The sequence below is a fragment of the Talaromyces proteolyticus genome, assembly GCF_021365285.1.
Source record: "Talaromyces proteolyticus strain PMI_201 chromosome Unknown BGW36scaffold_4, whole genome shotgun sequence".
NCBI classification, from domain to species: Eukaryota; Fungi; Ascomycota; class Eurotiomycetes; order Eurotiales; family Trichocomaceae; genus Talaromyces; species Talaromyces proteolyticus.
In genome coordinates, this window is record NW_025764280.1 from 2,637,759 (window position 1) to 2,660,411 (window position 22,653).

Consider the following 22,653-nt stretch of genomic DNA (forward strand, 5'->3'; position numbering starts at 1 on the left):
CCAGTCTCGCGCTACAATCCGGCGTAATTGGAGCTTTGGCCCCTATTTTAAGGCAGCGAAAACCAAAGCTGAGGACCATCTACTAAAGCCATCAAGACACACAGATTCCAGCTGAGATAGAGAGTATAGAACACAAACTTACGTATATTTCATTTGATTCTCTCTCCAAGACGAGGGCAGGAAACCAGCCAAATCATGTCAACCTCGTTGTGTATTCCTTCACTTTCTTCGGAGTCCCAGTTATCGTAATCACCTAATACCCCGTTATGGCACTAGAATGAACGCAGCATATTCTATACAGTGAGAATGTAAGACCGTATTTTAGCAAGATAAGGTAAATGACAGGGATTGAACACCTTTTTATCAATCATTTTAGATTCGCATATATTCGAAGTTGATGCAAGCGCTCGAACTGTTATCAAATATGACCACCGCATTCCCTCTTCTAAATGTAAATTTCTCGCATACTTGGGGTATTATTGTAATATACTAAGTTAATTTAACATGCCGTTTCAATTATCTGTTCCGTTCTATTCTCATTCTATATACCCTCTCTAGAATGGTAGCGTAGCTAGTTATAACCCGCCCAAGAGAAAAGGTTGGAAACATATCTCATCGTGCCACGTGAGCCCTTGTCCGACTTTAATATATCCTTCGCTGCTCGATTAGCTAGGGCGTATACGGCGGATTGCGGGTGACAAGTCGTGGGAAATGGAAATGTGCTCGAGTCGACCACGCGAATGCCCTCGAGGCCTCGCAGGCGCCAATCGCTCCCCAGCGCCGTCCCCAATGCAACGGTGCCTATAGGGTGGCGATACGAAAATGTCTGCGCTTGAATGGCCTTCCAGACATCCTCGTCCGTCGTCACGTTGGCGCCTGGATAGATCTCGCCTGGCAGAATCGTCTGAAGTGCGCTGTGACCCATGACCTCGCGCAACTTTTTGTAACCCCAGAGGATAGCCGCCTTGTCGGCATCAGAGCCGTAGAAGTTGGTTTCAATCACTGGATTGTCTCGATAGTCGGACGAATGCAGGCCAACACGACCGACCCCTTCCGGCTGGACGAGAGAGGCCCACGCCGTGACCGCGCTCGAGTTGACGCCGGCCAGGAGAGGTATCGAAGTAACTTGGATCAAAACGTGGGGCCGATCGGTCGGCAGCGTGGTATAGTGGATGGCGTCTAGTCCAGCGAACGCGGAGTCTGGGACACGAAAAGTAGCATAGACAAACCCATTACCAGTGCCGAGAGGCCCAGAGCTATTGCTCGCGTACTGCTCTTTCGCAATGACAGTCTCGGTGGAATTTTCAGTCCATTGCCATACAGTTAGCAACTCTGGGGCGGCATTATACAACATGACGGAGAGTGCATGGTCATGCAGATTGGATCCGATCTCGGGTCGATCAGCAATAACAGGGATGTTGTGTCTTTCCAACTCTGCCCTAGGTCCTATACCAGAAAGCATGAGTAACTTTGGCGAGTTGATAGCGCCAGCACTCAGTATTATCTCGCTGCCTCTAAGAGTAACAGCGCTGTCTTCTCTATTCCCAGACTGTTGGTGGTACGTCACGTTGACTGCTCTGTTGCCATCGAAGCCGATATGTGACACCCATGCATTGTACAGGATATGCACATTTGGGCGGACTTCGATCGACGGTCTGTACACATTGCCGGAATAGGAGCGTGAGTGGTTTCGAGCGTAGATGGATAATAAGCCCCGGTCGACACCGATGCCGGTTCCGTCATTCATGTCGACCTCGTGCAGGCCCAGCTCGCTTTGCGCTGTCTGAGAGAACAGCTCCTCGTAGCCAACCATGATACTCGAGCGGCTGACTTCAACTCCTGCTTTTCCACGACCGTAAACTGTTCGGTTCACTATTTGCTTCTGATCACCACTGACACTCGCAGTCTCAGCATAGTGACTGACTTCGAGGAAGTCTTGCAAAAGCGAATTCCAAGCAAGACCTTCATTCCCAGAGATCGAAGCCCATTCGTCATACACTGAAGCCGCACCACGGCAATAGGCCATCCCGTTGACTGCCGTACCTCCCCCGGCGACTCGGCCCTGAGGGATCTGTACGGAATTTCCGGCCAGATTCTCATCCGGCTGTCCTGTGAAATTCCATAAAGGATCCGCGATGAAAGGGAAGAGAGCAGGAGCTAGAAGGTGAATTATGTCTTAGCCTCCAAAAAGATGCTTCGTCATATTATACACGGCTTGGGGGTTAAGAATCAACTTACTATTGAGCAAGGTAGCGTTGAAGTCCCTCGGGCCAGCTTCTAGGAGTACGATGCTGCTTGTGCCATCGCGCGACAGTCGTTCAGCAAGAACCAAGCCCGCTGGACCACCCCCGACAATCACGTAGTCAGTGTTTTGGCCCCCGTTTCTGGTGTCAGAAGCAAATACTGTGGTAGCTGCCACGCTTATGAGAAGCCGAATCAACGAGCTACGCTTTTTCATATTTGCAACAAAGATGGACGGAACCAGCGTTTTCAGGTTGTAACTATCTCGTCTGCACCATCCCACTATGTTCGATTATGACTATTACTAGACCCAGAGTTCGTCCTAATGAGGAAGAGAAAGATTCTGGAACTTTCGTCTATTGGTAAAAAAATACTGGGAGCGAGGAACATTTTCACGTAAGAGCTGATAGCGAGTTTAAATGGGTCCTAAGGTCTGCAAACGCAGCGCCTATACCGATATCATGTTAGAGGGTGGGCACGACAAATAGCCCTCCGTAGGTGCTGGCGTTGTCAGAAGTAGGGGTCGGAAAAACTACAGGAACCTATCGCGCAGAACGCGATGTAATATCAAGAGTTCCGACTCGGGCAATTCTACATATCGGAAAATTAAATATACTCGGGAAACCGTTTGCATAGATGAAATGAATGGCGCAATGATTCTAGGTACGCCAATACGAGGGACCCATGCAAAAAATTAAAATCAACCTATCACGGCCTAACACAAAATATCGGTGGTAACATATCAGCCGCACAATATGCCGAAGTAGCTACGCAGCACACATATTGCGACTAATGGATTGAATTTAATTTGCCCATTGTATATTATCGAAGATGACCATCCAATCTTTAACGATGTAACTAGACGATTTTAATCTTTGTTAAATCAAGGGACCATAGTCAACGCCGATTCTCAATGTTACCTGAGAATACCACGGCAAATTGCCGTCGTACATATGGTTGAGAGGCTGAAAACTGAGGCTCCACCAGAGCAGCCATACAGTATTCCATGATCGGTGCCATTTTTCACAAATTTCACTGGAAAAGATGAACAGGGTTTACATAATAAGAATTCTAAGTACATCAATATACAGTTAGTTTGAAGACACTACTGCCAAATGGTAGTAAGATGGCAGGAAAGACAGGAAATAGAAGCTAGATTTTGGGTTATAAATAGATATGCGCCGTATACGATCGGGTAATTCTGAAATCCATGTCTAGTTGATTTGGAGAATGAAATGCTTTCTAACAAATACTGTTGTTCGAGGTAGTATATACATTGATCTGCAAGCGGTAATCCGTAAAAGGTGACATTATGATTTTCATGAATTCTTGAAAGAGTAGGCTATATAACTAGCCATGTGTCCTTTAGCGAAGGACATCCACAATCTCTGCGGATAATTTGCGCAGTCGCTCGCGCAGGTCAACCTCCAGCTGCTTCAACACGGGACTGGGAAACGGGAACATAGTCTCTATACATTTGAATAAGTTAGGAACGTCGGTGGCGTCAGTGGTGGAGGAGGAGGAGGAGGAGGCGGAGGATGAAGACGACGTATCCGGAGCTTCTGCGCGTTCTCCATCGGTTTTGAAGCGTTGTGACAGGGCGTTTACCAACCGCTGCACACGGTGGAGCTGGCTAAGAATCTGTTGGATAGTCATCCGACATTGATCTTCGTTGTCGGTAAAGTGGTTATCTATCAGCGCAGTGGGAAAGCCTTGTACAGCCTCCTCGAGATGTTGCAGTTTCTCATGATCAGAAGTGTCCCAGCACTCGTCGGTACCGTCAAAGACCGGCATCTGCCGTACCACGGTAGCATACGATGCCAGGACCTTCAAAGTAACGATAGACAGAATAGCCAGAAGATAATTGTCCTCGGAACTCTTGCATTCTAGCATTTCGCTAATAGCTTGGATAGCCTGCTCGTTTCCGGTGATTATTGATTGGACGGTATTCAGCCGGTCGAGTTCAGGATGGTTGCCAAGGCTCTGTCCATTGGAAGTATGGAAAGATGGTGGCGATGGTGAGGGCAGTTGTTTTAGAAGGCCAAAGGCCCCGACGAAGTTGTGCATCAGACTCGAGTTGAGCCCATCAACAAGAGATGACTGATCGTCCGGGAGTTCTTGCATTGATGGGAAGGATAGTTGAACTTCTGGAACCGCGGTAGCCTTCATGGGTAGGGAGGCATTATTTGCGGCATGAGAAGTTGCGGTCCTACCGATATCAATCAAATCGCCCATGTTGTTCTGATCGTTGAATTGGCAGAAGTCGGTGAAATCACCCGTATCGGGCATATCCAGCATGGATAATGAGATAGGGGATGCCAAAAACTCATTGGATGACATGTTGGAATCCAAAGTGGTGGGAGTTAATACCGTCGGATCTGCAACGCATGAAGTTCCTGAAAACATGTTTTGGTATCCCATACTCGGAGTACCGGGGGACAGTTGAGTTATCTGGGCGGTGGAAATTGGGAGGGTTGTCCAGCTGGGAGCCGTCGCAGGTAAATGCTGGATCATTGGAGATGGAGGAGCTTGATTCTGCGGCTGGCTGCCAGAGAACTTCTTGCGACCTGCGCGTTTGGTCATGAAGTACTCGCAAACCATGCCACGTTTCGCACAACGGGCGCATGTTGGCTTCTCTTTGCTACATTTGAGCTTGGAGGCAGCACACCGGTTACAACTGTCTCGTAGTTTGGGCCATCCTGGCAAAGGCTTTGGGCGAGCCGGAGATTGTAATGTGTCCATAGACAAAAACTTTAGAGGAAGAGGACGAGGGTAAAGGATGGAATGGACAACAGTAGGGTTATAACTAAGCAAGACGCCATATAATTAAAAAGATACAACACATGTTATCTATTCTATATCTGCGTTATATTATTGTTATATTATTATTATATTATTGCTATACTGTCTTATTGCGCCCCCGTCTCCACTCACTTCTCTTCGTCAGTCCAAATCGTTTTCAGTTGTTTGTCAGCTTTTAGTTTGTAGAGGGCTGTCGTACATCTGACTCAGCTACAAGCAATTACTTGGTAGGGATGAGTTATACACGCTAAATGCGCCTGGTTGTAAATACGTGAAAGCCCCCAATATTGTCGCCTCTATATGTAGTAGTAGCAAGATTAATGATTGGAAGATAGGAACCCAACAGGAACTAGAAATCAGAAATCAATGCATTTGGTGTTAGCGGTGGACTATTAATTTACAATACGAGGCTGGAATTTTCTACCGAGGTGCATGCTGGGACCATGTAATTACCAGCTGTGGCTAGCTAGGGGGAGACTCGAGCCCCCGGTGTCCCCGAGTGGCTTGGATGCTTCAGCATTGAGAACAAATCCCTATTCTAAGAAGACACAACACATAATTTGCAAACATCAAGCAGTCGGTTGCACAAAGCGCAGAGCCGATGATTTCTTAATAAATTATACCATTTTGTGGGAAAATCAACGGTGTAAATCCGACGGGTAATTGATGAATTCCCCGCCAAGTGAGAATCTTCTACTACGTAATCTGAGTCAAACAGCATATCCTTTAAATGTTGATCGCGAATGGCGCGGCCAGGAGATTGCTGGCATGTTGGAAATGCAGCCTAAACGAGTGTTGACGCGTACAGTAAAATATTCGCAGAAGGTTCCATAGTGGCTTCCAACAAGGAACGGATTTGGAATGTGGTGGCGTAAAGAGCAGTTCTTAGTCAGACACGATGCTAGGCATGTATGCATACCATTTGAGTTCAGCTAGCCACGCATACATACTTCGATGATCCTCCCATACTATGCTGACCTACGTATATTAGATAATATGAAAATGAGGGAAATCCACCGCTAGAGGTACGACGCTAGCCCTCAAGATTAGTCTATATGTCTACAAATGCATTAGAAAGTAGATCACTGTTTAGATTCAGGTACAACTTGACAGCCAATCACCTAACTGGTTGACTAATTAATAAAAGGAACTGTCTACTCCCCAACTGTGGTGGGTTTTGAACCCAGCTTCCAAAACGAGTTCCACATTTTTGGGGTGGTTGCTGATGGTCACGTAATCATGATCATGTGTGCTCTGGCGCTACCGCCGTATCTCAAGGAATGAGAAGTTTTAGAATTTATTCTCGTATCTCACACCACTACTGGTACCGTGCTGCCTCCGCAGTCTATCGTGGCCGGCGATGCCACCTAATCGGACAGATGTGGCAACACATAAAAAATTAGGCGGCAGCTGATGGACGCACGAACGCCAGGGCCGATATCGGGAGACAAGCCTGCATGCTCACGGGAGCATTGGAGGCTGTCGAACTTTTAACTACTATACCAAAAAGGGCGCAATCCCTACTTAAGTAAGGGTTTCTAGTGGTATTATAGTCGCATATTTTTTCTGACAGTGGTTCAAGGAGCTCCTTAACAGGCCTCTAGGAATTCTCAAACGCCAACAAGATCAAATCCTTAAACTTACTGAATTAACTTCGACGCAATGAAAACGTTGTGTAAGTGATCTGCAATCTTAGTAACAGACGGTAGTGCTGAAAGATTATCACAGAAAGATTACTTGATATTAGGGTAATATGGGGTAAGCAGCTATTATCCCCGTGGCGACTGACGGAATTGCCGGCCGCCTAAAGCCCATAGATCGCGATGTGGCACTTGCTCTCTGTGTATAGTCGGCGCAATCTAATGATTGCCACAAGTATCATAAGATGAGTAACTTACTTAGGTACATTATTCTGTCATAGTTTAGAATGCTGCAGGGTCATTTCCCCCCCCTCACTTCGGCTATCTCGCCTTCAAAAGTCAATACGACACTATTGTATATGCCTGGTACTTGAACTCTAAAGCGACGACGCCTTGGTTTAACGCCGATGTCACCTTATTGACCAATACGAGCCTTCCATCATTATCACCCACGCCATTCAGCACACTAATAACCTCTGAGATCTCTAGTTCCCGCTCACCCGCCAATTGCAACAACGACAGATCCCGTATCTGCGATAAGACCGCCGTATCTGGGCCTACCTCCCCGCGCTCGGACTGTAAGGGCATCGTGAGCACCAACGTGGCTGCATGGGTAAGTCGAAGCACATTGAAATGAGCCTCTAGCTCAGCTCGAATTTGTGCCACCACAGGCGTGGACGGCCCACCTGGCTCCGGAAAAGGAAAGTTTAATATATAGACCGCTGCGCCTTGGATGGGTTGCGGAGATCCTAGCGCCCTGTGCTGCACATCAATACGCGAGTGTCTAGCCCCATTTCTGCGTTGAAATGCTGGGTTTAATTGGACGGTGAAATGAAGAGTCGGATACTGATCTACGAGGGCTGCCACGCGTTCCGTTGATCGGGCTCCGACCTACATATAGTAGAAAGCAGGAAGCTTAATTAGGAAAATGACCGACTTGATTGTGATTGTCATGAAAGAAGATTACCTCAACAACTAGCGCATTCTGCAGCGGCTCAAGGCAGGTTAGAATATCAGTAGCTGTGTCGCAAACCAGCCCCGTACCGTGTCTCAGGTAAGCATGCCATTGACGACGAAGCCGAGGCAGCTCATTTCTGTTAGGCGTAGAGAAGGCGGACCGGTTGGATATGACGCTATTAGGTGTCTGCCCAGAAGACTTTCGATTCTTCTGAGTAATATGTGCCATCTCCAAAGCTGCTGGGACCGCTGTTCCAGCCAAGAAGATCGCTGCGTCTTGGTATGAAGGGTTTGCCACAAAAGACGCTGACAACGCACTGTGAGCAACATGACCAGGTTGTGGCTCCTGAAGGAATCCCCCCGTAGCCGCCATTCGTATTACACGACAGAGCTTGTCCTCTGGGACGCCAATGAGATCAGATACCTCTTTCATCAAAATACTGCCATTCAGAGGGATACAGGCTGGAACTTGAAATTCTCCTAGCCATTGCATGCAGGCCAGCAGTTGGCTCTATTACACCGTAATCAGGAATTGTTTGACCACTATTATCTAAGAATATCATCCATACCTGGCTGGCCATGTCCTGCAGGAAATCAGTTGGCCCCGCTAACATGACACGAAGTTTGGTGAGAGATGCTATGGTGGATTCTCGTGCGCGATGTGCCTCCGCTCGGGCTCCAGGAGGGATCAGTTGTGCTGGCCTTCCACTTGTGCCATACAAGGGAGCATCGATACTATGGCAATGCTCTAACAGGCTCTTGGTTGCAATCAACAACTCCCCAGCAAGGGCCTCAAGCTTAGCCAACTGATCCATGGCGTAATGAGAGTAGAGGATGAAAGACAGTTTGCGAAGCATCCAAACAATTAGGATGAATCAAATCTACTCCGCTCATTTATACGGCTCTGGCTGAGCATCTCATCGGATTTTACGACTCTGAAAACTCTCTTAGAAAGAAATTTGGGGAATGGGGAACCTGGGGTTACACATGTCAGCCCTAGAGAAACACGGATTCCGGCAGTGGATCGGGGATGTAGCCAAGAGTAACTCGGTGTGAAAGAGGGGCTTATGATGAGCGAAGAAATTCGATTAACCAGTGAGCACAGAGCCTGAGTGCTACCGGGGCCAAGACCCTTACGATCGATTTATATCACATTTTCCTACGTAACCCAGAATCTGGGGTTTGTTGGATAGCCTTTCAATCTCACAGAGAACTCCTCTCAGCGAACAATTTCCTATTCTAGGCGTGATGACATTCTCTAGGCTGCAGCAACCCGGCGGCAACGTAGCCCATAGGATGGCCGAGACTCAGCCCGAAAACCGCAGTCCGCAGACTGATTTTTAGGGCCTCGGCCCGTGCGCCCCGGACCGCTTTAGTCTGAGTAAAAATAGCCGCAGTACGAGATAGATACGAGAAAATCTCTACCGCTTGCACTAGTGCCTTCGTGAAAACTCACTAGAACGGCCGACGAAATATTTAGAAGACGCCACAAAGCTTGGCATCGTACTTTGGGCTCCTGTAATTTAGGTAATTTAGTGTTTTACGCTAAATCATGATCGCCGAAAAAACCGTATTTCTAGCCCTAGCCTTCTAAACTAACCTGAATCTTACTAGATCTCTAATCCCCGTAAGAAATGGTATTGAATATAGTGGAGCTATACAGATAGTTATAGTGGGGAGAGGTTGGGGTAAATGAAGCCATCCATCCATCCATCTCTAACCCTCACCTAATAACTCGACATTCCGTAATTGATTAGATTGAGTCAAGCTGGGATTCTGAACCCATAAAATGAAGACATTCACTAAGTGAAGACCATCAGATTCAACAGTAAAGGACTAAAGAATCTACTAACAGGATAACAAACGTGGGGCGCAATTTGGCGCGTCTACAAGCATCCCCAATACGAATACTCCGTATTTACTAAGACAAGGTTGAAGCCAGATATAACGATCCTGTCTGCATCATCGTCCAATTAGAAGCGCCATGTGTTAGTATAACACTCGCCACCTGTGGCAAGCTAATTGTACAGAAATTTTCCCTTACAATCAACGCCCGTCTCAAAAACCAGCTTACTCATATCGCTATTTTAACATAAACCTAATCTAGGTCAATCCAAGAATACTAGAGAGTACCTTCAGCGCCAGGATTCCCGACGCCTCGCAATAACTCCTAATTTGGTATCGCACTTATGAACATACAGGTAAGAACAGCTAGTTTTTCGATTATACTACTAGACTAAAGTTTGTATTTGTATATATGCAAATCTAGAAACATCGTAGGTAAGGCGTAATCGTACCCAACAGGTGAGAGTGTCAGAGACCCTCACTATAGCCATTAGTATCCTTCAGCTATTACCATTCGCGACAGCTCAACCTAGGCACTTTCCTACAGTACATGAGCTCGAGTGATGTTTAGGAAGCCAAAGGTGTCTCCTCCCAAACCACCTCAATAATAGCCAAAGCACAGCCAGGAGGCTGAATCACACGCTTCAACACAAATCTAGAGTCCGCCTCTGACAACAAGCTTCTCCATTCCATCTCTTCTCTTTCACGCGCATTGAAGAGAGCAGCCATAGACAAGTCTTTGCACCTAGATTGTGTCACATAAGTTAGAAGTCCCCATCGTCACGAACTCAAAGCGGCATTCAACAACCTACCTCATATCCAGCTCTACATGCGCCGGGATGGTTCCTGGTCGGGGCAGACACATATCATTGATCAGTATCTTGACGCCAGGTTTTAAAACAGGCACGAGCGCACGCAGAATCTGACCACAGTACTTGTCGGACCAGTTATGGAACACGGTTCGGAACAGGTAAACATCAGCGTCGACCTTTTGTGGAAGGAACGCGTCGTGGGCCACAAATTCGATGCGGCCCTCCAGCTCACGCGGAAGATTGGCCCGACCCTTTTCGACCACCTTCTCCATGTCCTGGACGACAAAAGTGAGGTCCGGGTAGCGCTCCGCTAGGGCAATGCACAGATGGCCCTCTGACCCGCCCACATCCACGATCTTCGACTTGCCGAGCGCTTGCCAGTCGTATCCCTCTACGGTCCTGTTCATATGGAACTGGGGGAGGTTCCCAAAGACCTGCATACCCGCAGCGAATCGCAAGGCCCCTTCTGGGTTGCTAGAGAAGAGCTCATACAAAGAGGCCACGCCATTGTGTGCAAGCGAAAACGCCTAGACGGCCGTATGGCACAGCATCAGTGACAGTTTCAGAGAGATAAAGAAGGATCGTTATTACCGTTTCGCCGGGTTCTTCGGATCCCGGCCATTTTTGCCATGCTTCGAGTAACTACAGATCATTAGCATAGGCTTGGTATCGACTAGTACGATGGTCTGCCGAGTATTCGACTCACTTTCACAGTCGACGGCCAGGAAATTTCAGGATGGAAGCTCATGAAGGCGTTTGGTCCCGGCTCCCGGAGCAGTTTAGACGCATTAGTATGGGCAACCATACCAAGCTCCGGTTCCTGGAAGATGTGGAGGGTCATGGCGTGACGGAGAAGGCGACGCACTGTAAACTCATTAAGGTCCGTCTGCTTGGCAATTTCCTCATAGGATATCATGCCGCCCGGCGGAACCATGCTGGCAATGTTGAAGCGGCCAATCACCTTCAGGCTCGTAAGATTGTAGCGCTGGGATAGATGTAAGTTATAGTGCCGACAGGGGTTCAGGGTATAGTATGGAAAATACTGTCGAATTCTTGTATATCAAACTCAACGGATCAAGGAGAAGATCATGGAGCTCATCAGTAGCATCTTATAATACGCATTGGTAAGTAACTCAAATTGGTACAAACATATAGTGATCGTTTTCTCGTACCGAGCACTGTTCGCTGAAACTCCGAAGCCTCGTCTGGTAGGGATGTAGGAGCATCTTCTTCAAACGAGGGCAATGGAGCGTTTTGGCCTATGAGCACTTGATCCAATTTGGCTACAGAATCTTGAATCAAGTTTGCCAGCTCGACGATTCGCCTCGCTTGTGTACCGTTCGAGACTGACATCTTGTAGCGAAGATGCAGATATCTAGATAATGAAGATAAGACGTTTGAATTTATGGTAACTGAATCTGTAATCGCGTTTATGAGAAGTTAAAAGATCATGAAATTGTTATAGTGTGCCTGGAGGCTCTGCAGAAGACTGCAGCAATATGGCAAGAATTGGCATGCTATATATGAGGCTCCCTCACGTAACAATCACAGTCCGTAGATAGCCTAACTAGATCTAGCCGGGCTTGTATTAGATTGATGATAAGCGAAGCGAAGCTCACCTATCTTAGTCGAGAAGGAGCGAGTTTCAGCCATCGGTCGGGGTCCGTTGACTTCTTCCCCGCTTTTGTGACTATGTCCGTATATATGAGGGCCGTTTCGCAGAAACTCTCATCACCATAGCACAAGACGACAATAGGAAGTCTCAAAATACCTCAAAGGAACGCTAATGAACGCTCTAGCGTGGACAGGTTCGGTTGCTATAGATGGACTTGCTCGGCCAACTAAAAGTAGAGAGACTAGTAAGAGTTATGTGACCCGGGATTATTATGAGTTACAACTAAGATTACAATATTTACTACGCTTATTTAACCTAATTATAAACTCTAAATAACGCAAGAATAGTATACTCATAGACTGGAAATAGGAACATACCAAGCCACTAAAAGGAATAAATGGGTTAGTTTATATTACCAGAACATCAAAATTGTACATGGCCACTGAGGCTTTGGGGGATTCCCAGGCCCTACAACATAACATCTCTAGATTTTTGAAGCCTCCTAGACTCTATGAGGGTCAAGGTATTTTGGGCCTCTCAGGCTCCAGGGATGGTCACCTATACGAGGCTCTGTAATCTGTCCAAAAAAATACGTGAAATACTTAGGAATTTTCTAACCCATATTGTCATTCACCGATAGGTCAAGGGTAAACAATTTGCTTATTAAGAGCGCAGATCTGAATTAGCGTCCAAACTGGCTTATCTCAGAGGATGTGGCTTACAGATTACGTAAATAGCCCGTAGCCTCGGATTCAATAACTTATCTCCGGTCTACTCGCTTTCTAATTGGTAATTATTGCTCTTTGAATACGGACTGCGAGTCTCTGGTGATGTGGGTCATTGACAGTCAGCTCTTCTCATCGCTGTCCGATTCCTCCAGACACTAGTGGTAAGGTTTCTTAGCGTGTCCCTGGATGATTCACAATATTTATGGGGCCTGTTTTAGGTCCCCTTTGCCGAAAACCGCTAGGGGTGCTAGGTATTTTTGAAAAAATTCTGGAATTTTCAAGATTCCCATTATTTCTACGAAAAAAGTAAAAATGTCAAGTAGTGAACTCCCGTCCAATTGGGATTAGCGGCATTGATATCCTAGGGTTGATATATCTAAGTTATTGTACACTTATTTTCAACTAGATAAAGAAAGCTGTCCTAATTTTATTGGAAATAAGATCTATGGTCTCAGCGTTAAGTAATTAAAGACTATATATGCATTTTGCCGGTTCTCTTCCACCAATCAGAGAGATCATAATATTCAAGGTATGAGGGACTCAAACTCCTTAGAGAAGAGTTTCGGATTTCATATTGACCCTCGCAAGCAGGAGACTCTAATTTTATACGTAAACGGAGTAAGAATTGGTCGTGGCAATGCAACACGCTGCAACTCACTCAACTTTAATGGTAAGCTGCAAAGCTCCTATATCCTAGCCTCTAGAATATCAAGTGAGTCTAAACGAAATGTAATTCTAGCAAGTTTATCACATGCTTGGGTAATTACTACTTGAAACAAATTGTTGATCCAGGAAGAGCAGTTACCAGCTTCTTGTCGTGGGTGTTATTCGATTTTCTCCTTCCGCTCTTACGCCTTTCCCTTAGAGAATCTTGGGCTCATAGTTCTTTCTTAGCTTCTCGCCGTACCATTGAAGAACCAAAGAAATTGGAGGTATAAGAAGTGCGATGAACGCCAGTACACTATTGCCCCACCCTACCCCCAGATTTGAGTACATTGTCAGGCCGGCCAGAGGCAGAAGGCCACCCCCTATCGATCTCATGAAGCCATTGGCAGCAAGGGCACTAGCGGCGTACATTGCGTAGGACTCGATGAGATACAGGGTTGTGGACATGAAGATGATCATAATGCCTACCCCAATAAGTGCCTCGCCAATCATAGGAACTATCCAGTGGACCTTGTATTCGGCCGTCCATCCAAAGATGAACAATCCTGCGGGGAGGAGTAACCCCCCGAATGGGAGAAGAAAGAGTCTATACTCAGGTTTTCTCTGTCCGCTTCCATCTTTGGCAGCTGCGGACGCGCCGTATTTGTCCGAAGTACCACTGATGATCATGGTGCCTGAGAAAGTGCCACAACCGAGACCGATGAAGGCAAGGCCAGATATATTCGCTGACCAGCTGTACGTCTCTTGATAGACGATAGAGATGGAGGTTATCAATAGGTTGAGGATACCGTAGGCCACGGCCATGTTCAGAGCGCAGAGTGCCGAGATTGGTGATGTAACTAGCAGTTTCATCGGGCGGATGATGCCCTGCCAGAGGATAGTGCGCCAGGATATGGTTTCCATATCCCGACTTCTCCCCAAGCCAACCCCAGGAATTCCTGTGGCCTGTCGCAAATGCTCCAGCTTGCGTTGGAGAAGGACGGGAGCGTAAGTTTCCCGGGTCACTAAGGCCATCATGATGGTCACAAAACCAGCTAAGATAGCCACAAGCCAGAAAACCCAGCGCCAGCCCTTCGCCGTCGAGAGAAAGCCGCCGCAAATGGGGCCAACGGCTGGTCCCATAACGGGGCCAAGGATAAACAGGCCCATAAACAGGCCTCGCTTCGCAGGGGGCATCATGTCGGCAATAGACGCGCCTCCGTTAGCAAGTACTGCTCCCCCGAATAGACCCGCTAGAAAGCGAAGAGCGATGAGAACTGATAGCGATGGCGCGAGGGCACAGCCGACTGTCAGAGCGACGAATGCAACGTTGGTCCCATGATATATGTAGAAGCGTCCGTAGATCTCGGACAGAGGAGCCCAAATCAGTGGTCCAAAGGCATTCTATCAAGTAAACAGATTGTAAGTTGTTGAATTGACCCCGTCTAAGGGTTGGCGGAACAGGAAAAGATGCGGCTGTCAATAAAGAACAGTCGGCATACGAGGGAATGCTTTTATTACTCACCCCTAAAACAAAGACAGACACCATAAATGCCTGGAGTAATTCGCTGGAGCTATTGAAATCTTCCATCATTTGGCTAGTGGCCGGGGACATAATTGCTTTTTCTGAATCAGAGCTGGGCATAGAAAGGAAGACCATTTGTGCTTAATATCGAAAGGAGGAAAAGGATGGAATATGTGCTGGACAAAATAATCGCATACCTGATGAAAAAGGCACTAAGAAAGCCAACATGGCAAGCAAGGCGGCTGTAGCATTGATACGCCAACGAGGTAGATTATATGGATGCTCGCAATCCTCGTGGGTATTCCAGCCCACAATAATCTTGTGAAATTCGTCTCCGTCATTCGAACTTCTGTCGCCGTGGGTCTCTGTGGAAGGCTCGCGCTCCTTTGAGTTTATGACAGCAGGGACGGGTTGTTGATGAGCTCTCTCCAAATCATCGTGCCCCCTTTCAGGGTCGTCGCTGTGACTTGCTGTTCGTTTTGGGAGGACTGATTTGCTCATGCTTGCAAAAGAGTGGAAGGTGATGCGCTGATTCTACGCTGGCTTGCGGATTATGGGAGAGTGAGGGTCATAAATTATTCTCTAGTAGAATGCAACTGTGGAACAAATCCGATTCATCGCGAGACAACTCGTTAATCCGAGTATTGATTTTCGCCCGGGAATAAGTGCTAACTCCATGCCGGCCGGAAAGCGAGAACCAGGGGTGCATAGCGATGGGTGGCTGGCCCCTGTATTTGGGTGCGCTGGTTTCCTCAATTGCCGTCAGTTTCCGTCATCCACATCAGATCCCGACTATGGCGGGAAGCAGCCGTATCTATCCACTCTTAACCCTCGTAAATGAGGTGGGGTGCACAGAAAGGGTCCTCGTGAATCTCCTTAGCTGCTAGAAGGTGCGCCATTCGAACCGGGTAGTCTGCCATAACCAATAGAAATATCAGGATTTTCCGCTGGCCTGATTTTAGGTGTGGAGCGGCTGCAGACAAAGAGAAAGCATGTTTGCCCAACCACACACTGCAATACCAAAAGTTCAGTCCATACAATGAAGCAAGTCTCGAATCCTAAACATGACTACGTAGCTCCATCCATGGTGAAGACCTTACGACACGTTACGAACCAGCAGGCATTACTTTCAAGGTCACAACTTCATCGTGAATGATATTGGAAGTGAAAAGTGAGGATACCTTAATATTATACGCGAATATTCCAGCTTATCAAAAGTGAAGGGAGGAAGGATGATATCTTGACTTTACCAGATTTCACAGATAGAAATACTGAGACAGCCTTAGTACTAGCAGTCTGAAATTTTAACAGGGAAATTCTTCACTGGAACCATATCCTTTTCTTCTCGAATACTTTATTAAATTTTCTCACAAATCTTGATTTCTCGAGGTCCCAGCTCGATACACACAACTGAAAAATTCGACTACTCTACCAGGGCAAAACGCCACCATCAACGTCAACCATGCCATTCTTAGCAATGTCCTCGTCCCTCTTTCCCAACACAACATCAGCAAGCACAAGGGCCGGCTCCTTAGGGTCCCTGGCACCACCCTTCTTACGCATTTCACGGCCCTGCGGTCCACTCAAATTGGAAACGCACCAGCCTGGGTTGAAAGCTAGGACTTTGCACCAATCCGCGTAGTTGTGACGATGACAAGCGGCTAGCATGTTGAGGGCGGATTTACTCATACGGTATGGTTCACCGCGTATCTTGTCGAACTTGAAGGTAGGGTCCAGGCGCTTAGTAACCGAGCCCATCTCGGACGTGATGTAGATGACGTAAGGATTGGCCGACTTTTGGAGCAACGGCTCCAGCGTTTCGGTCACTATCTGCTGGGCAAAAACGTTGGTCTCGAAGGTCTGACGCAGCATCGTCAGTTGGTCCACCTGCTGGTAGACGATAATGCCGGCGTTGTTGATGAGAACGTCCAACTTCCCGAACTTTGTGTCAATCTCGGCCTTGGCGGACTGGATCGACTGCTGGTCACAGACGTCGAGCTGGATGACCGAGATTGAGCTCTTCAGTGATTGGCCATAGGTCGACTGCAGGTCTGCTAGAGCCTTCTCGCCTTTTTCAACCGACCGGCTGCCCAGCAGCACATGGAAATCAGACGAGGCTGCCGACAGAGCTGCTACCGTCTCGTAGCCGATACCACCGGTTGCACCTAGGAAATTGAACGTTCAGTTTGGCCAACTCTTCTTTCACGTTTGAGATGTCAACTTACCAGTGACGAGTATGACGGTCTTGTCGGATGCCATGGTGTGTGGAACTTGGGTTTTGTTTGAGGAGGGGTGGTAAAGGAGATGAATTGTAAGGTCTGGGGCTTTTCTCGATGTTTGTAAATGCTTGCAAAGGGCGAATATCGCAGTCTTAACAATATGGGATTCGATTCAGATCAACGGAAGGTAGAGATCACTCAAGGCTATTTAATTTGTAGGCGGTCATCTCCGTGTGACACCTTAACCCCGTTATCGCCGTACATTGGTTGCCCTCGTCATCCAAGGGAGTTAACTACGAGACTACTCCGTAGGCAGCGCTAAATTGATCCTCGGAGGTGGGGTCGCTGTCGCTGACCGAATCACTAGGGTTCAGTTAAATTACTGACGGTGCCGGTAAGCGTCAATACTGGCTTTGACAGAATGTGTGTAACTGTTCAGCGTCAAATTCCAATTTGACCATTTTTGCGGTATTCGAAGTGGGTGAGAATGGAGTAAATAAAACAAAGGAAAGATAATGATGTTGATATTCAGAGCGCGTCTCATATTACCATCATGTTTATTCGAAACCTATCCAGAAATTACTACAGTTAAGGCTATCGTGTAGGCAGACTGGTATATCATCCATACCGATACCGGCCACCTTTCCCGCCTGGCGTCAATGAAACCACTACCCCACACACATGGTTGACGCTCATGGGTAGCGGTAATATATTTGGCCCATATATTGGGCTGACACTACGAAGCACCTTGCCCGAGAGTGGAGTAGTGGAGTGGACAATTAGTTAGTGGCTAGTTCTATCTGTATGGGCATACCATGTATAGTAGAGGGTCGGGTATTTTTCCCTTACCCTACGTGGGGCAAGGGTCCAGCCTTCCCTCCTCGATTGCCACTAGAGCGGCATAGGCTACCGGGGCGCTAAATTAAAATGAACCCCTCTTGGCTAGAGTAAAGCATTCAGCCATTGATTAACTAGTTAAGAACATATTTCACAAACACCTAGTCCCTTGAGGGTCAGAGTAGAATAGAAATATTAATATCTTAAAACTCAGTCAACAAGCTCTGCTTGAGTCAGTGCATACTGTATGTACTAGCAAAAGTATATATAAATTACAAATCTACGCGAATATAGTCTCAGTCACTGGCATTATATATATTGATGGAAGTTCTTTATTTAATCGACGAATCCAGCCAGTAACATGACAAATTCACATTTTTAGATCACTTCATATGTATCACTCACATTTATAAAAAAAAGATCCCATAACAAAAAAGCGGCCCGAATTGGGAATTGAACCCAAGACCTCACACAGCCAGGAAGAACCCCTTTCGAAGTACCCAAAGCGTGAATCATACCACTAGACCATCCGGGCTTGTTCTTAGTGGAGAACTCCTCTAGAAATATAAATATTCTTAATTTACGGTTAATAACCCCCCCCCGGACTCAGCAGCCTGGAACACGCCAACTACTTAACACCTGCTATCTATAAGAACAAAGCTGGATTCTGTATTTATATCAATGATTGAGTCAATATACGACTTTCGCTTTTCTTTAAAGTAGTTTATTTACAAAAAATGATCCTCTGGACGCAGTGGGTGTGTAATCTCGGGGGACCAAAAGTCTCCCTGTCAGTAACAATATTAGTTTCACTGACTTAGTATACTGAAAACAATACTGTAGAGTCGTATGCAAAAGGGCTAACTAAAGCAGGTGAACGACGGTTAGGCTTTGAGTCATGTGTTAATATCTGTCGGCCCTTCAAAGGCACTAACAGGGAACGGAGTAGGGGTCATTACAATGTTTAGGTTAATCAGGCAGTGTTACCAAATCAAGTCAGACCGGGGCGTCAAGATATCAATTATTATAGTAGCTTGAAAATCCTGCGCCCGATATACAAATCAGCCTTGCAACTCGTGATGAGTGGAGCCAGAGGCGCAGCGAGAAAGGGGAATTGTCGGCCACTTGCACAAAATGTCCTCAGCAAACAATTGGTTGCATGAATTTCCATTTACACAACATGCCGTGATGCACTAAAGTTTTGGTACCAGTATGCGAATCAAACGCTTAGCAGTGCCTCTATCGTCACTCTTGAGGCTTTGTAAAGTAGTCTAAGTGAGGGATATCGCGGATTGCACCCATTATCAGTCTAGTATGTATTCAAATGAACCTATATTTTAGTAAGTTAAAATTCGAGATATGCTTTTTAGCTTAGCAAAAGTTCACTTTTCCATTTCTTTTATTCCAAAGGACTGTTATGCGATCTGATGTCCAACATAAAACCATCTCTTTGACGGGTTGCCCACACATTCCACTTGGGTGGGTCTCTGCTATTGTTGAATACCATTAAGCAACATGCCCTCACGCAAGAGTCATAAAACTGGCGCGGTTCTATTGCGAATTATTCTCTTTGCCAACTTGATTGCGATAATGGCCTATGGCGCTGTCCCGCCAACCGAGATGGCGAAAAGTAACCGCGGTGTGTGTCACGATTAGCATCCCCGGCCTCGCCATGGCTGTCCCAAGTCTTCGTCACTATGGCTAGATATACCTGTCTTCCTTACTCCGTCTGGGCCATCATCGGGGTTGACGGACCCTGTGCTGCTAGTTGGTGCGCTGCCATTTTGATACTGTCATATTGGGACCGCAATGTGGTCTATACTCCACGCAACGGGGACCAATCGCGTAAATCGCGTGGTTTGAGTGCGCTCACGCCGATGATTGGGGGAAAGTCTTGACCAGCGACAGGAACGCGAACTGGATTAATTTGGTGTGGTGCAAGGTTGAGGTGAATGGACAAAGTCGTTTAATCGGTAACCATGCAGCTGTGCAACAGCTCCATGTGTTGATCGGGTTATCCTCCGCGTCTCTTTTATTCACAGGGTTTATTATCTTCTGGACAATAAAAAGGGACCAGCAGATTGGCCTGATAAAACTCCGTAAAAATTTACGAACAGTCTAGAACGCGGGTTAGGGCCATTTTGTGGTGTACTTCTTTGGCGCTAGGGCAACATTTGAAGTAGCTTGTTATTTAACAAGCTACTTGTACTTTCGGATTAGACATGTAATATTAGAGCTTTTATGTATTCTTAAAGCCGCTTGGAGAGACAAATAGTATACACACCTTCGGAGAACTTTCTAGTTTGAGAAATTTCACTCATCAGTAGCAGTTATATTTACATACTATCGAGTTGAGGAAGACCGCTTTGTTTTAAGACCAACTGCTCCCACTGCTCCCACTCATTCGGATCCATCTCGAATGATAAAAGATCAGGGAAATCATGGGCATTATCGACATGTTCGAAATCAGGGAGAGTTACATCGAAATATTGAAATTGAGACTGAGGCTGGTTTCTGATGTCTTCAGAATCGTCCAATGCCGCAGTATCAACAACCTCCGCTCTAGACTCTGGCACTATTTCAGGCCTTCGACATCGCCGAATCGCATCGATATATTCCGGTACTGGTGGCTCAGCACGTCCTTCATCTCTACAGGCTGTAATGTAGTGGTCCCAAACTTCTAGTGTCCACTTTCCTAGTGCGATATGCACAGCATCAGATGATTTTTCGAATATCTGTGGATAGTGTGCGAAGACTGAGCCGATTAATTGCCATGAACGATCAACCTCAGGCCCAGTTTTGCGATGCCGAGCCTCGATGAGCACATAGAGTAGTGTGTTCCACAAGAAGCTGGTGCCAATCTGCCACTTGTATTTCTCTAGTCCCCGATGACCCTGCATAAAGGTCAAATACTCAAGAAGCTTAGTAGCATTGGTAAATACGATGTCGAGGTCACTTTGAGAGGGTTTGACAGAGCTATTGCTGTTACCGAATCCGCGTTGAGTATGAGCGAAGAGTTTCATCTTGCATATCGACGATCTGATCAAAATTGATATGAATGTATGAAGAGAGTTTGACGGATCGCAATACCGAAGATAATTTCTTTCCAAGCGGTCTTCAATCTCGCTTATGACCTCATCCTTCTTAGCAAGCGTGACATCAGAGCTTAAGAGCGCTTCCCAGCGAACATCACTAGGGTAATCGTTTGAAAATTTCCGCAGAGTCTCCATGACCTCGTATTTTATGATGCTAAGTGAAATCGATGTAATACCTTTGCAAGCTTGCGGTAACTCTTCCATCTCTGGGTGAAGTTCCTCGTCATCAACATTCAACGGCATCTTGGTATCACCAAAAGAAATATCTTGGGATGGTCTTGTTCCTAGCACATCTGCTGTCCGGAAGTCCACATAAGCAATGTGCCACCAGAGTCGCCGCCGCATTTCAGCTTCGAATGGAGACAGCCCAAGACATGTGCCATCCCGATGAAGTCCCATCTTACGTGCTAGTCGTAGGGCGATTCCGGATAAGACAAACAAAGTATCAGATTGATAACTTTTTCTCACGGTCATCTGTCGATCCGTTGTTAGTCAAATCCCCAAATCAAGCATTATAATTATAGCGTACCATGAATATTGCATATGCTTGGAGAGTCATTGAGCTAGAAGTTGATAAGAATCTCGCATTGATCAACGCCTGCCGAGTTGCATGTCTATAGCGGGAAAATATGGTCGCTTTCTCCGCTCCAAACATATCACGACACTCATCTTCCTGCATGGCACCAATAGTCACAAGATAAAAAGCAAACACCCCTGCTTCCAAACTTTTAGACAGGCGAGAATGCTGTAAACCGTTCGATAAGGCAGCCCAGAAGGTCGGAAAATGGAGGATTTTAATCAAAGGATCAACCCGATCTGTGAAAATTTCTCTTAATTTATGCAATATGTCATGATGCGGGTGCAGCCTAGCAAGATTCTCGAATCTGCTTTCCTGCTCAGGCTCTAGAAACATGGCGCTTTCGAAGACATTTAACCCGTCACCCGAACCATCCATTTCGCCAACTTCTGGATGCTAAAAGAAGTCAGAAAGGATAAAAACATAGCAGTGGTTGGGAAGAGGATTATCTACCTCATCACCTAAATTTGACCAAGGAGCACTAGAAAGTGGTCAGAATCGGTTAGATTAAAACACTAATGAAGAATACTTGCCTATCAAAGTATCTCGATACTCCCTCTTTCGTTATGAGCTTCGGTTTTGTTGCCTCGTTTTCAGGGAAGTTGTTGATCTGAGGTATAGCTACCTCTACAAGCATTCCAGCTTGATGCTGAGATTCCATCTCGAAGTCTGTGTCGCTGCTAGCATCTTCGGGTGTCTCCAACTTCACACCATGCGATCTTAAAAAGTCCTCATATCGTTTCAATTTGGCATGAAGGCCTTCTTTGCGCGGCTTGGTCCTTTTCCGCTTGCCACGGGTAGGGGGGATGAAACTGCATTCTTTCTCTGCCTTGATGCAATTGGAACACGGCGCGCGCCGATCGCATCTAACCTTGCGCTGGCGACACGTCAAGCAAGAATAGTCTTTCAAATCCTTATCTGGTAGTGTTACAGGCATATTCAAAATTGAAAAATCGGGTTTCTTTTTCTTAATGTTATGCGAGCGAAGGTTCGGGGCAAGATGATAAAAATAAGAGAAGGACGCCGAAGAATGACTGGGTAAGAGCGGTCGGGGCTCGGAGGTGACTTTTGACTTTTGAGCCCCGAGTAGCGAAGTTAAGAACCCTCACAGATAA

At 46.6% G+C, this 22,653-nt stretch overlaps 7 protein-coding genes and 1 non-coding gene across 8 annotated transcripts; all 8 read right to left on the reverse strand.

Annotated features, from left to right (window-relative positions):
• Positions 1–571: 571 nt before the first annotated feature.
• On the reverse strand, positions 572–2,458 carry BGW36DRAFT_425830 (putative glucose-methanol-choline oxidoreductase; the record flags this gene model as incomplete). The annotated part of the gene is made up of 2 exons (XM_046220168.1): positions 572–2,157; positions 2,239–2,458. The coding sequence occupies 2 exons, from the start codon at positions 2,456–2,458 to the stop codon at positions 572–574; spliced, it is 1,806 nt and encodes a 601-aa protein (XP_046074741.1).
• Positions 2,459–3,606: 1,148 nt separating this feature from the next.
• Positions 3,607–4,983, reverse strand: BGW36DRAFT_425831 (uncharacterized protein; the record flags this gene model as incomplete). The annotated part of the gene is made up of 1 exon (XM_046220169.1): positions 3,607–4,983. One exon carries the CDS (start codon positions 4,981–4,983, stop codon positions 3,607–3,609), a length of 1,377 nt encoding a protein of 458 aa, XP_046074742.1.
• A 2,039-nt stretch (positions 4,984–7,022) lies between these two features.
• On the reverse strand, positions 7,023–8,455 carry BGW36DRAFT_357667 (uncharacterized protein; the record flags this gene model as incomplete). Its single annotated transcript, XM_046213897.1, has 3 exons — positions 7,023–7,574; positions 7,651–8,151; positions 8,210–8,455. The coding sequence occupies 3 exons, from the start codon at positions 8,453–8,455 to the stop codon at positions 7,023–7,025; spliced, it is 1,299 nt and encodes a 432-aa protein (XP_046074743.1).
• Positions 8,456–9,887: 1,432 nt separating this feature from the next.
• Positions 9,888–11,927, reverse strand: BGW36DRAFT_139618 (sterigmatocystin 8-O-methyltransferase). The gene is made up of 6 exons (XM_046209430.1): positions 11,470–11,927; positions 11,341–11,405; positions 11,004–11,282; positions 10,889–10,939; positions 10,298–10,824; positions 9,888–10,230 (listed from the first exon to the last, which is right to left on the reverse strand). Exons 1-6 carry the CDS (start codon positions 11,648–11,650, stop codon positions 10,053–10,055), a joined length of 1,281 nt encoding a protein of 426 aa, XP_046074744.1. The 5' UTR covers positions 11,651–11,927; the 3' UTR covers positions 9,888–10,052.
• Positions 11,928–13,090: 1,163 nt separating this feature from the next.
• On the reverse strand, positions 13,091–15,492 carry BGW36DRAFT_375438 (bicyclomycin resistance protein). The gene is made up of 3 exons (XM_046215769.1): positions 15,008–15,492; positions 14,811–14,905; positions 13,091–14,689 (listed from the first exon to the last, which is right to left on the reverse strand). Exons 1-3 carry the CDS (start codon positions 15,309–15,311, stop codon positions 13,502–13,504), a joined length of 1,587 nt encoding a protein of 528 aa, XP_046074745.1. The 5' UTR covers positions 15,312–15,492; the 3' UTR covers positions 13,091–13,501.
• Positions 15,493–16,238: 746 nt separating this feature from the next.
• Positions 16,239–17,069, reverse strand: BGW36DRAFT_425835 (putative short chain dehydrogenase/reductase; the record flags this gene model as incomplete). Its single annotated transcript, XM_046220170.1, has 2 exons — positions 16,239–16,975; positions 17,036–17,069. The coding sequence occupies 2 exons, from the start codon at positions 17,067–17,069 to the stop codon at positions 16,239–16,241; spliced, it is 771 nt and encodes a 256-aa protein (XP_046074746.1).
• A 1,235-nt stretch (positions 17,070–18,304) lies between these two features.
• BGW36DRAFT_t22 lies at positions 18,305–18,401 on the reverse strand. The gene has a single exon. It is a non-coding gene; the product is annotated as a tRNA-Pro (tRNA).
• A 1,801-nt stretch (positions 18,402–20,202) lies between these two features.
• Positions 20,203–22,475, reverse strand: BGW36DRAFT_395976 (putative C6 transcription factor; the record flags this gene model as incomplete). Its single annotated transcript, XM_046218111.1, has 4 exons — positions 20,203–21,435; positions 21,491–21,934; positions 21,992–22,019; positions 22,072–22,475. The coding sequence occupies 4 exons, from the start codon at positions 22,473–22,475 to the stop codon at positions 20,203–20,205; spliced, it is 2,109 nt and encodes a 702-aa protein (XP_046074747.1).
• Between the last annotated feature and the right edge of the window lie 178 nt (positions 22,476–22,653).